Here is a 14,358-nt window from a genome sequence, read left to right on the forward strand (position 1 = left end):
AGGGGGCTCAAAAAAAGAGGGCACAAGTGCTTACTACTCTCTTCAGACAACCCTGTCTGACTGGTTGCTATAGGCAACAAATCCCCTTTTTATTTTCAGGGCCAGATGTGCTCATTTTGAAAAGTAATAAAATGGAGAGTAATAAAATACCAGCATATTAGCTCCTAACTGTTATGCTACAGACTGGGTTTGAAAAATGACATGGGAAATGGTTTCCTCATACTCTACCAGTGTACATACAGTATAAAGGGTAATATGCATTGCGCTCTGATGGGAAATGTTTTCTCATACTGTACCAGTGTACATGTAAAGGGTAAAATGCATTGCACGCTAATGGGAAATTTTTCCCTCATACTGTACCAGTGTACATGTAAAGGGTAAAATGCATTGCGCCCTGATGGGAAATGTTTTCCTCAACCTGTATCAGTGTACATACAGTATAAGGGTTAAATGCATTGCGCTCTGATGGGAAATGTTTTCCTCATACTGTAGGAGTGTACATATAAGGAGTAATATACATTGCGCTGTGATAGGAAATGTTTTCCTCATACTCTACCAGTGTACATATAAAGGGTAATATGCATTGCACTCTGATGGGAAATGTTTTCCTCATACTGTACCAGTGTACATGTAAAGGGTAATATGTATTGCGTGCCCATGGAAACTGTTTCCCCTCATCCTGTACCATTGCACATATAAACGGTAAATATGTATTGCGCTCTTATAGAAAATTTTTTCCTCATTCTGTACCAGTGCACATGTAAAGTGTAATATGCATTGCACTTTGATGGGAAATGTTTTCCTCATACTGTACCACTGTACATATAAAGGGTAAAATGTATTGCGCTCTGATGGGAAACATTTTCCTCATACTCTACCAGTGTACATATAAAGGGTAAAATGCATTGTGCTCTGATGGGAAATGTTTTACTCATGCTGTACCATTGTAAATATAAAGGGTAAAATGCATTGCACTCTGATGGGAAATGTTTTCCTCATACTGTACCAGTGTACATGTAAAGTGTAATATGTGTTGTGAATGAGCCAAAAAAAAAAAGAAAAATGACGGAGCGCAAATCTATTTCTAAAGTAACCCTGAGTCTGCAGCTATCCTTAACAAGGGAGTACTTCACCCCTTGATTAGTACAAAGAAGCAAAGAGAAGTTAAAGATAGCGCTGACTCGGGTATTTAAATTTAAGATTGATCTTTTTTAATAATATCAATAAAATAACATAATAACACACACATTTCTTATACTGTACCAGTGTACATGTAAAGGGTAATATGTATTGCGCCCTGATGGAAAATGATTCCCCTCATCCTGTACCATTGCACATATAAAGGGGAATAGGCATTGTGCTCTAAAGGGAAATGTTTTCCTCATATTGTACATATGAAGGGTAAAATGCATTGCATCTGATTTAAAAAAAAAAAATATTTACAGTTTCTTATATAGCGCCGCAGATTCCGTTACAGTTTCTTATATAGCGCAGCAGATTCCGTTGCGCTTTACAATAGTAGACAGTGATAAAACAAACTGGGTAACAACAGACAGACTTGGGGGTTAGAGGGCCCTGCTGCAAGCTTACAATCTATAGGGATATAGGAGGGAAACACAAGGACAGGCATCAGTAATAGCATAGCAGTCCCACCAAGTTACAAGTCCCGAAGGGAAGCTATATAATACATAATACATAAGTGCCTCAGAGGGTTATGCGTGTAGAACTAGTCTCTGATGGGAAATGCTTTCCTCATACTGTACCATTGTACATGTGAAGGGTAATATGCATTGCGCTCTAGTGGGAAATGTTTTCCTCATATTGTATCAGTGTACATTTGGAAGGTAAATTGTATTTGCATTCATACTGCCGCCACCAGGACGCTTTACTTCTGTCTCTTCCTGTACAGATCGCCACTGATGCCGTGGAAAACATCCGCACAGTTGTCTCTCTGACACGAGAGAGGAAGTTTGAGGCCATGTATGATGAAAAACTACTGGTGCCCTACACGTAAGAAAGCCTAGGACCCGTAGTTGTGTCTCTGTGCTTTATAACAGTTGCCAAGTAAATCTATATTTATTTTTATCTCTAGAAATTCCATTAAAAAAGCGCACATCCATGGGTTGACTTACGGGATGTCCCAAGCCATCATGTTCTTCGCCTACGCTGGCTGCTTCCGCTTCGGGGCATGGCTGGTAGTAAACGGACACATGACTATGGAGAATGTATTCCTGTAAGTAAGACGCTGTTATACTGTGTATGCAGACCGCTTGTACTTCCCTCTTGGTAGATGCTAGGACTGTGGGCTCATTCAGGCCTGTTAGCAAGGCTGCAATTTTTGCAGATGGACAAAACCATGCAGCACTGCAGGTGGGGTAGATGTAACATGTGCACTATTAGATTCCCACTCATGTTGGATTACACGATCTGCATCCGATCCGATCATGATCTGTGACCGGTTGAAGGGATCGGTTTCAAATTCTGACTGCAGCAGGTAGGATCTGTAAAACGACCACACGACCAGCGGGGATGCGCATCGGATCGGAATCGGATCTAAAACATGCCCAATCGGTCGAGCTTGTATCGAAATTGGGGGAATTGAGGCCAAATCGTTCTGGTGTGTACCCAGCACAAGTATATAGTAAATGTTGCTGCTTTGTTTTACTTTGTTTTACTTATGTTGAACCTTTCACACCACAGAAAAACCCGGGATTTTCAGCAAGTTCCCGGGTTGAAAAGCTTTAATCCAGTAATTTGCTGATGGTGTGAATTGGGGTCAGGCTGCACCTGGTAATTGCCGGGTGGGCGGTGTGAAAGGGGTATATGTTGTGCTGAGGTTTGGTAGTAAGATAACACTTAGTGACACCCACCCCATTCTCTGTCACCTCTTACCTCCTCAGGGTGTTCTCAGCCATTGTATTCGGGGCAATGGCTTTGGGTGAGGCCAGTTCCTTCACTCCGGACTACGCTAAAGCAAAGACCTCAGCGGCTCATATATTCAGCCTGCTGGAGAAGCAGCCCCTCATAGACAGTTATAGCAGCGATGGCCAGAGGCCTGTAAGTAGACACTGTACTTTGTAAGGGCTTCACACATTTTTGGGAATACAATAAGCCCCATAGGGACTTTCCTTTATAAGGGACTTTCACTTCCATTTATTAGTGAAGGTTTTAGCTTCCTTGTTGTATGTTGATGATGTTGATCCTTGTTGTATGTTGAGTTATGTTGTTGTTGTTGTTGATGATGATGATGATGACCCTTGTATGTTGAGTTATGTTGATGATGTTGATCCTTGTATGTTGAGTTATGTTGATGATGATGATGACCCTTGTTGTAAGTTGAGTTATCTTGATGATATTGACCCTTGTTGTATGTTGAGTTATGTTGTTGATGATGATGATGACCCTTGTATGTTGAGTTATGTTGATGATGTTGATCCTTGTATGTTGAGTTATGTTGATGATGATGACCCTTGTTGTAAGTTGAGTTATCTTGATGATATTGACCCTTGTTGTATGTTGAGTTATGTTGATGATGTTGATCCTTGTTGTATGTTGAGTTATGTTGATGATGTTGATCCTTGTTGTATGTTGAGTTATGTTGATGATGATGACCCTTGTTGTATGTTGAGTTATGTTGATGATGATGATCCTTGTTGTATGTTGCGTTATGTTGATGATGTTGATCCTTGTTGAAGGCAAAGATGTGCAGGTCCAGATTTACCCGGATCTCAAAACGGGATCTTATTGGCTATGCAGCAGTCACATGTTTTGGAGCAAAACATGTGACAGCATATAGCCAGTAAGATCCCATTTTAAGATCTGGGTAAATCCGGACCTGCATATGTCTAGTTGAAGGTTGAGTTATGTTGATGATCTTTTTTTTTAACAGGATTTGGTAAATGATTACTTAATCCTAAAATAATTTCCATAATGTCAGACAGATACTGGAGATGACATGCGGTTTTAGGAGCTTCGGCATTTTCAGAACTCAGTCTTGTTCCCATAAATGATGAGCTTCAGTATGGGACCAATCAGAGTGCGGATTTAAAAGGCACATTTAATGGGGGGGGGTGAAATAACGTTAATGATGCTCTTATAGCGGGTGATTCTGGTTGGTTTGAAAAAGAAAACTCCTTTAATGGACAAAACCATGCTGCACTGCAGGTGGGCAGATGTAACATGTGCAGAGAGAGTTAGATTTGGCTGAGTTATTGTGTTTCTGTGCAGGGTAAATACTGGATGCTTTATTCTTAAGGTCCATACACACTGGGCGACCAATTTTGATTGGTGTTAAAAACTGTTTCTTTTTCTATCCTTTATGGTATATATTTAATAATTAAAATAATGAATTTGAAAAAATAATGAATATTAAAATAAATGCATAATATTACACTGAAGTCAATAAAACATTATCATTTAACCCAGTTAAATCAATAAAATATTGGCCGCATTACATTATTATTAGGGGAGTGCTGCTGTTGCGACGTCATACAAATGCCATAAAATTCCTCGCCTTGTGGCCTGATCTCACCCTGGATTTGCTGATTTATGTACAATGCCCTATGAACAAATATCTGATGCATCTGACGGTACCGTAAATGTGGCATTTGCACTTACAGTAATTGCTGACCCTTTAATGTAAGTATCCCCAAAACCTGATTGCCTTCATTGAAAGCGTGTTGGGAGTCCTCACCTTTTCATTGGTCACATAGATGTGGTGGTTTTGGACTGTTTGGAGCAGAGCTCTGGTGGTTTGGCCATTGTAAACCCTCTGTCAGCAACCCCGTCCTTTTTGTAAACTTACTTCCCAGTCTGGTTTAATGGAACCATATGTGGCATCATTGAGAACCTGTTTGCTTTCATGGATCCTTTTGACCTTCTCGGGTATTGAGCAGCCAGCGCATGGTCTCCTGCAAATGTCCTCTCTACAGAAGGTGTTTTGCCTGGAAAATCATATGTGGCCCATTGATATGTATTATAAATGAATGTATTATGGCAAGTTAGGGACAGGAAAGCACTAACTCTGTTGGTATTGCCTGTAGTCACATTGTGATGGGAACCTCACGTTCCGGGCGGTCCAATTCAATTATCCGACAAGACCGGATGTTCAGGTGCTTCAGGGACTGGACATCAGCGTGAAGAAAGGGGAGACCCTGGCGCTAGTGGGCAGCAGCGGCTGCGGGAAAAGTACCACCGTCCAACTGCTGGAGAGATTCTACGACCCACAAGGCGGAGAAGTGGTAAATATATATCTTATCATTTATAATCAATACTACACCCGGTACAGTTACTGTATATATATTCTATTATACCCTGCTGTAGTGTAACCTAGAGCCATACCCAGGGGCACAATTACCGTATATACTCGAGTATAAGTTGACCCTAATATAAGCCCAGGCACCTACTTTTACCACAAAAAAATGGAAAACTTATTGACTCCAGTATAAGCCTAGGATGGGAAATGCACAGGGCAGTTACTACTACACTGGCCACAGGGAGATATAATGGTATCTCAGGGCTCATTCCAGTGGCATAAGATAAAACCCATGACACTGAAGGGTCCCCACCACCAGATCATTGTGGTTCCACAGGCAGGAGTCTGGGGTACATAGTCAACTATGACCTCTAAGAGGGAAGGGGAGGAAGGTCCGGGGCAGAGGAGGGAAGGAGATAGGCCCCAGCAGGGACACTAGTACTCACAGAGATCAGCTTCAGCCCTGACCATGTTGCTCGCTCCGGATCCCGCAGCTTCATAGTGCTGGTGGCTGCTGCCCTGTTTCTCCACAAGTCTTGGCTCAGGGTGGCCCTGTCGGCATTGCACAGTATTTACAGAGAGGGAGGCAAAGCCGCTTCTTATGCAGATATAAGCAGTGTAGGTGAGCTTCCATTAGCGGTGCTGGGGCTGCACGGCTGACGGATGTGGCACTGTGTACGCACAGTCAGTCAGTGTTTATCAGCCGCGCAGCTCCGGTACCGCTAATCCAGGGTCACCTACGCAGAATCGGCTTCTTCTTCCTCCCCCCTACATGTAGTACACTTGCAGGCTCTAACACCAGCACGGCAGCACTGATTACCAATAAAATAGCACATCATAAACAAACTACTGTATACACTCGAGTATAAGCCGAGGGGGGGTGCTTTTTCAGCATAAAAAATGTGCTGGAAAAGTCGGCTTATACTCGAGTATATATGGTATTTAATTTCTTATTCATAGGTTCCCCTATCAGTAGCGCACGCAGGGGGGGTTCTGAGTACCCAGAAACCCCCCTAGAAGTCTAAGGGCCCTAGGCTAAAAGCTGAGGGTCCTCTCTTTTCATGGGTACAAGAATTTTAAATATCGGCCCTTGGGAACCGGAGATATCTGACTTCAAAACAGTGGCCCCCATCCAAGCCTATTAATTTCTCTTCCCAGTCAGATATTTCAGGTTCTGTCTGACTTAGAGTTTTTCTGAGGGTATATTCCAAAAGCTGGGACTCTCCCCCTTTGATGGACACTAGAAGCTGATCTCTACTGTGCCCAGACCTAGAGATATCAGCCTTCCAGCAGCTGGTTACTGCCCCAGCTCCACACACCTGATATGTAGTTTTATATACTCGTTGGCAGATTGCTCTGCCTCCTGAACTGTGATCCCCTAGTCCCCATTACCATTTGGTAGGGGGGATTCTCTAGTTTTAAATTCCATTAAAATCTAAGAAATCTATTTCTGGGAACTGGAGATATCTGCAGTCAAGCAAGCTGTCCTCCCACCAGAAAATTATGAATAATAAGCCCACTCCACTATACACCCCTCCTCTGCATATTAAACATCCTCTACCACCCTGGAAGTTATGTATCAGGGCCCCTTCATTCAGCCCAATGTCCCCTTCTCCCACCCCATCTCCCACCATCTGTGCAGTAAAGGGGTAATTAGTGGAAATTACTGATCCAGGCCCTACATGCAGAGCGGTTGATATAATACCCCCTACCACCCGCAGGACATAAAAGCTTCCCCCACCCCTACTGCTGGAGGATCGGTAGGGGCCCCAATACAATGCTATGCCCAGTGGTCTACACTGCTGTTATGTATGTATGTATGTATGTATGTATGCATATATATATATATATATATATATATATATATATATGTGTATATTATTATTATTATTATTATTTATATATATTTGGTCTATCTATAATACTTTAACTGACACGGGATATACTGGGTCACCTAAGTGTCCATCTCCGTGCTTTGCTCCGCCCCTCTGGAAACCCCCTTCTGAAAATCCTGCGTTTGCCACTGTCTATTGGTAATAAGACAATGTAAATGTTTATAGCTTTCTTAACCTGATGCATTGTAGTGGGCGACTGAGAATGTTCCCATCTTGCTGCAGATCTCAGCCAACACATACTCTTACAGTTTGCACTGATTCAGCGTTGCACGTGTCTTAGCCACAGTCATACTTGAACTCGAACTAATTGTGGCTAGTCTGAATGTTGAGCATGTATATATATAAGACAGCTTCACCCTTATCCATGTGACTCCTGGAATAGCCATTGTTATCAGAGTGCACTCATACAAATGCTACCCTTGGGGTAAGAGATGCACCTGGCATCAGTCCGAGTATTCTTACAGCTCCAAGCGAGTATTACCATTGAACTGAGCATCACTCAACTGCCCAGCAAATGTTTATTAGTAAACTAGATTCAGCCCCAACTCATGACTCACAGTCAGGAAACTGCATGATTAATGCAGGAACTCCAGAGGGCCTCCTTCAGATGAGGTTGGAATTACTAGAGTATCTCTGCTGCATACACAGAAACTGCAGTGATAGCAGTAATATGGTCATGCAGCAGGGGGCGCCTCACCTCCTGCTCCTTACTGGTCTGAGCTGCATCCTACAATGCACTATTGGATCATCTCCGACACCACTGACCAGCTACATGACCTCTGGGACCCCTCTGTCCATTGATAGAGATCCTGGCCTCATCCCTCCCCTGTAACAGCGACAACACCCCTATGTTTGGAGAAACAGAGGTCGGCCGTTACCACCCCCAAACTGCATCACACTGCCAATCACTGATAATCTGATGCCTTCCTGCATCCACCATTGCAAATCAGTACTGCATGTGCACATGCTCAGTACAGTTCCGGCACATGCCTCAAAACAGAACATCGGTACTTTGTGACATTTGCCATGATCAGAATTAGTGTCATAGACCTCTGTTAAGAACATATATTAGCATTGTATTGCCTTTATTAATCCTATTACTTGGCCTGGTCCTACCGCCATATCTCTTAAGTTAGTTGATTCCAGCACATGCTTGAAAAAGAGAGTTCACAAAAAATCTGTCAGTTCTACCAAGCTTATGACTTGCTTTTGTTGGGTAAAATAAAAATTGATGTAGGCAATAAACAAAGTGTGCTCAGTATAGCACCAACTGTGGCTATAATTGTCCAGCTTCAGTAAGGACTATGGAAACAATAAAGACAAAATGTATACACACTGTACAAGGCTGGTGCAGAGCGAGACTTTGCTGTGGGGGGTGGTGGGCCCGGGTGCAAAAATATAATTCCTCCACCCCAACGTCTAAAAAGTCCACAATATGCACCACGGCAGTGGGTGAAAGGGAGAGTCAGAGGGTGACAGCGATTGGCAGAGGGTGACTGGGTGAGGCAGTGGATGGTAGAGTGTGACAGGTTAAAACAGTTTTACCCCTTTCAGATTGCACCTAATTACCAGGTTCATGCCCTGCTAATCCCCTACTGTATTGTTCTATGTATTGTATTGTTGCTGAGAACAATAGGATAGCCATGGCTAGCCATGACCTAAGGAACAAAGTTGAAAGGGGCTCCATCTGTAGGTGCGATCTGAAAGGGCTTACCGGGACAATTCAGAGGTGGGCCCAGATGACACTCCCATAACACACCCATGTCACTCCCATTATCCCTCCTTTAGACTTTAGACCACACTTCCAATCTCCATCCGGGCTTGCATAAGCTGTCTCAGCGTTGTTGTAGGTAATGTTTTTGGGGCATGGGCAGTAGATATTTCTTCCGGGCTACACATGCGCAGTTTGCTGATTTGCTCCTTGCAAGCATTCTCTCAGGTGCATCCACCTGTGATTCAGGCCCCAAGGTGGACCACAACCCAGTAGATGTGAATAGTGAGAAGACTTCCGGGGATACAGGGCACAATTTCCATTTGGCATATAGCATAGAATATTCCCTGGGCCTGGAGCGTAGAATTGGGCAGGACTTACTACAGTATATGTGTTTTTGGTTAACTACATGGCCCTTGAATTCCTTTAGCCAAGAAAAATGACCACAATATACATACAGTCCTATTATTATTCTAATTATTATTGTGCTTAGCCTCCGTGTGTCTCTCTCCTAGAGTATAGACGGCTGTGATGTGAAGAGTGTGAACATCCAGTGGCTCCGAGCCCAGATGGGCATCGTGTCCCAGGAGCCCATGTTGTTTGACTGCAGCATAGCGGAGAATATTGCCTATGGGGATAACAGCAGGACGGTGCCACAGGAAGAAATTGAAAGAGCAGCCAAAGCAGCCAATATCCAGAGCTTCATTGAAACACTCCCGGATGTGAGTCTCTGCTCTGTCCCTGTAATGTCTTAATGTGCTGGTAGAATATACACTATATCAGTGGCCAGGGACCAGGGGTAAATCACCCCAAATGGGGTCAAAATTAAATTCCTGTGGGTAATGGATGTCGCTCTGCCGAGACACAGACGGGCATGCATATGAATTTATATGCATGCCCGGCTGCTTCTCGGCAGCGCGACCCTCAGGAATTTCATTTCATTGCATATAAAATCTATATATATAGATTCTATAATCATGCCCGGCTGTGTGTGTTACAGTACTGTAGTGTACAAGGACCTGAGGCAGTGCGGTGCATCAGGCCCTTGTGTATAACAAGCTTCCCTGCGTGATGCCCGGGGCCCCGCCCCCAAGTCCGCCCGCTTCTTCAGTAGAGTCGACTAGTTGCTGCGCCATCTCGGCAGCGCACAGTCTGTACTGCCGCTGCGGCACTGAGTTTCTTGGTTATAGGCTCCTGCCAAGGTTTAGCCATCTCTAGTCTAGGGGAAACCTTGCGCAGATTGTCACTATATCATCTTGTAATACTGACACTAATGGTGTGTACACATGGTACAATTTGCCATTCGATTTTGACTATATAGTGAAAATCGAACCGGGATCGCGTAGACATCGAATGGAGATTGGACATGTTTTTAACCTTTCGATCCTGATTCAATGCCAATGCGGCTTGAATTGGGATCGAATAGCAAGGCTATCGCACCGTAATAGTTGCCTGGACGTCTCATTATCAATGGCTATACCACAGTGTGTATTACAATTATATGATTTCCTTTCAAATCAAGGGGGTAACGTCAGCGTATCTAAATATATTTTGGGGTAAAAAAAAAAAAAACGTGTTTTGGTTCTAATAATCAAGTGTTTTGTTTTGGATTCAGTTTCGTTTTTGGGTTCCTTTTTAAAATAGATAAAAGTCATAAATCAGTGCTAAAAATGTTTTCGAAATAACAGCTATAATCAGGTAATATTGAGCTGTTTACATGTAATACAAAAGTTTGGTTTTTAAATTCACGGTCCAAACTGACAACAGACCCGAGCCGAACTCCGAACCCGTAAGTGATTGTGAACTGGGACTCCATTAATCTCGGAACCCCTCAGTTCAGGGGTGTACGTATTTACGGAAACCAAATCTCTTTCTAATGCTGAACATAAAACTTTAGGAGAACAGCCCCCGGTATCTACAGATTGAAATGTTAAATTAGAGTTTCATAAACTCTGCCATTACAGTCCAGGTTTTCAGGATATACATGCTTGAGTCCAGATGGTTAAATCAAATGTCCTGAGGTACTACAAGTGTGCTCGAGCATGGATATCCTTTAAACCTGGACTGTAATGGCAGAGTTTGGGAAACTAATTTAGCAAGTCATCAGGAAATCAATTGCTGGGGGTGAAGCGATTCTCCTGTGTTCTAACATTACATTGATCAGAATGAAGGCATCACTCTGCCAACATATCATTTATGTTTTACTGTAGTTTAAGAGTGAATCCCTTTAGAGAGCCGTGTATTACAGTATTTGTCTGTATTCAGTGGATATACAATGCATTCACAAATCTATTCAGATTACAATGTATTTATCTCTCACTACAATGCCTTGTCTCTGATAGAAATATAATACCTATGTTGGAGATAAGGGGACCCAGCTGTCCGGGGGTCAGAAGCAGCGGATCGCCATAGCCCGAGCTATTGTCCGCGAACCAAAAATTTTACTTCTGGATGAAGCTACATCTGCTTTGGATACGGAGAGTGAAAAGGTGACATAGAAAGTTGCAGTTATTCCGTTTTTTGTATCTTTTATATATAATTCAGGCAGATAGGTAATTGCTACTGTTGATGCCCCTCGGGGGTTGGCCGTGGATGTGTTGTCATAACTCCACCCCTGCTGTTCAACACTTTTGCACCATTCTACTGTAGGAGTCAGGATGCAAAGGTGCAGAGAGAATTGCATCATTAAACAAACGAGACATCCACCTGGATAGTTGACAAGCATGTATCATAATCACTTCTTATTGGCTGCTTGTGAAATCACCTGATCATATTCAAATCATTAGCATCGCAGAGAATTACTTATTTGTCGTTTTCCTTTTGGACTAAAGTTCCCAAATAGAAGGAGTTTATATAAATGTTTTTTTAATTTCATAAAATTTTATTCAAACACATAGAATAAAGCATTTAAAAAACAAAGCATTGCATGTGGAACAAACCAAACCACAGTGCAAGGGGTGCAAATACATTTATTGTAACACTGTAATAAGTGTTTGCTCTGTCCCCCTACAGGTCGTACAAGAAGCCCTGGACAAAGCTCGGGAAGGCCGCACGTGTATTGTGATCGCCCACCGGCTCTCTACCATCCAGAACGCAGATAAAATTGCGGTGATACAGAATGGGAGAGTCGTAGAACAAGGGACGCATCAACAGCTGCTGCAGCAGAAAGGGGCCTATCACTCGCTGGTCACAATACAGCTGGGACGCACATGATGTAGACACATAGGACCCACATGATGTGGACACATGACCAGACATTAAATTCCCTGACATATCAGAACAATCTACTGATGTGGATTCTATAACGAAGACCAGTTAGCTGAACAATATTTGTATTTCAGGCAAAGAGAGCCAAGCAAAGTACATATAAAGTACATATCTATTTCTCCAACATGGTGCAGCAAAGTGTGTCACTATATCCAAACAGATGTTTCATATTAACAGTTGGTAATGTGAAATCTTATTTCTTTGGGGCACGTATGTTGTCCTCTAATCTGAATATTGCTGGCGCCATCTGATCTCCTGTTGAGAGAGAGTGATAGAGAGAGTCTCCATCTCTGACGCAGAGAGAGGTGTGACTCAAGTCCTTAAACATACCCAATTTATGAACATTCTTTATTTGGTGGAACTAAAAAAAGTTCTGGGTGAACGTTGGGGTATACAAAGGTAAACGTGTAGTAGTTACTCATTCTTTAAATTTCCAGTTATAAATAGTTATAATATCCATAATAAGTATTCTACAGTATATCCATGCAATAAAAACTGTACCCACTTATCTCTTAACTAAACTGATATGTATACAGTATATAATGTTCACACATGTGCGTGCACACACACGTACAGTACAGACACACACACTTACATTACCACCAATCCTATAGTATAAAATATTTGAAAATAAATGGCTATTCTGATAGAGTAATTCATTTGCCTTCATTATGTTTAGTTTTGTGAGTTAACCCCTTCAGTGGTGTTTTTTTTTAGGGAGCGCTCACCACTGGGTGAGTTTTTTTATGGGGAGAGCTCCCTAAAAAAAAAACACCACTCTCTCCCAGGGTCCGGGCAGCGCCGCTGAACTGTCAATCAGCTGCTGCCCAGCCCTGCGCCCCATCGCTGCTCCCGGCAGCCAGCTTGTCATAAGCCGGCGCCAGAGACATCAATAGAAAACCCGGAGGGGAGGAGGGAGGAGGAGGCGCGGCAGAGGGGAGGGCAGCTCTAAACAGTGGCAATCCCGAGAATTTTCTGGGCTTGCCAGACTGGGCACTGAGGCACAGCCCGGAAAATTCTCAGGATTGCCACTGAAGGGGTTAATGATCAGTTTTGTTAGCAGGAAGATAAGCTCAGTTCCCCTACAGTATATACACTGCATGGTCAGAAGTATAGGGACATCCCTTCTCATTCATGTGTCACTTCTGCCACACCTGAAGCCAGCACACAGACAGGCAGACTCACTAGTCTAACCTATCAGTGGAATGGGTCAGTGGCTTTTGGCTTGGTACTGTGATAGGATGCCACCTTTCCCATAAGTATATTGGAACCCTGGAGCAATGGGAATGCATCCTGTATATTGCATTACTGTAGTAGACAAGGACAGCATAGAGAGTTGTGTGCTTCTAACTTTGTGGCAACAGGTTGACCAAAGCTCTCTCCCCTTACACCATGACAGTGCCCCATGCACAATGTGTGGTCCATCAAAAGAGGTTTACTAAGTTTGGGGTAGAAATACTTGTCTGGTCTGCATGGAGCTCTCCATCAACTCCATGGAACACCTGCGGGTGTATTGGAACACCATATGAGCCAGGCCTTATCATTCAGCATCAGTGATCAGCCTCACTAATGGTTCTTGGCTAAACTGAGGCATTTTCCAAAATGTAGTGAAACACCTTCCACAGAGGGGGCAGATATTATAGCAGCATGGGGGAGCAAGTCCATGTTAATGTCCATGGTTTTGGAATGAGATGTTCAACAACGAGAAACAGTATGGAGCTGATGTTTGAGGGTCCACGTACTCTTTTTCCATGTAGTGTACAGTAGGTCCAGAAGGTGTAATGGTCCTCTGAATTAGGTTTCACCTTTTATTTATTACTGTTGTCTGTCTTTGGTTTTGTTAAAAGTTGTCTGAACTTTTAGAAATAAAAATGTGGTCATTGTCTTTCTGCAGAATGTTCCCATGACCAACTAGGTGTAGACCAGAGGGTACATCGCATGGCGCTATAAAACACTTTGGTAGCCTTTGTGGTTCAGAGTCCCAGTCACTCTGGAATAGTTGCTGGTTCAGGATCTAGAGAAAAGCCCCAATCCATGACACTTCCTGCTAGATGTTAGACACTCTGAGGATCTATCCTGTCGCCTTCTTGAGGGCATCCAAAAACCAAACAATCATATTTTGAGTAATCTTTCTAAAAGACTTTCTTCCAGTCTTCAGTAATCGACTGATGGTGCTTCACGGTCCAGGCAATCCTCTCTTACTTTGTCATCTCCGCAATGGCTGTCTTACT

The 14,358-nt window shown here is 43.0% G+C and overlaps 1 protein-coding gene across 1 annotated transcript in view; it reads left to right on the top strand.

The window, feature by feature from the left end:
- Window positions 1–14,012, top strand: part of LOC146081253 (ATP-dependent translocase ABCB1-like) — a 106,247-nt gene extending 92,235 nt beyond the window's left edge. The window contains exons 21-27 of the mRNA XM_083189374.1: window positions 1,910–2,010; window positions 2,093–2,233; window positions 2,901–3,057; window positions 5,043–5,240; window positions 9,376–9,582; window positions 11,203–11,349; window positions 11,873–14,012. Coding sequence (XP_083045500.1) covers window positions 1,910–2,010; window positions 2,093–2,233; window positions 2,901–3,057; window positions 5,043–5,240; window positions 9,376–9,582; window positions 11,203–11,349; window positions 11,873–12,073 — 1,152 coding nt within the window. The 3' untranslated portion in view covers window positions 12,074–14,012. The remainder of the gene's footprint in view (window positions 1–1,909; window positions 2,011–2,092; window positions 2,234–2,900; window positions 3,058–5,042; window positions 5,241–9,375; window positions 9,583–11,202; window positions 11,350–11,872) is intronic.
- The last annotated feature ends 346 nt before the right edge of the window (window positions 14,013–14,358 follow it).

This window comes from Crinia signifera, chromosome 5 (genome assembly GCF_055691185.1).
Source record: "Crinia signifera chromosome 5, ASM5569118v1, whole genome shotgun sequence".
In the NCBI taxonomy this organism is placed as follows: domain Eukaryota; kingdom Metazoa; phylum Chordata; class Amphibia; order Anura; family Myobatrachidae; genus Crinia; species Crinia signifera.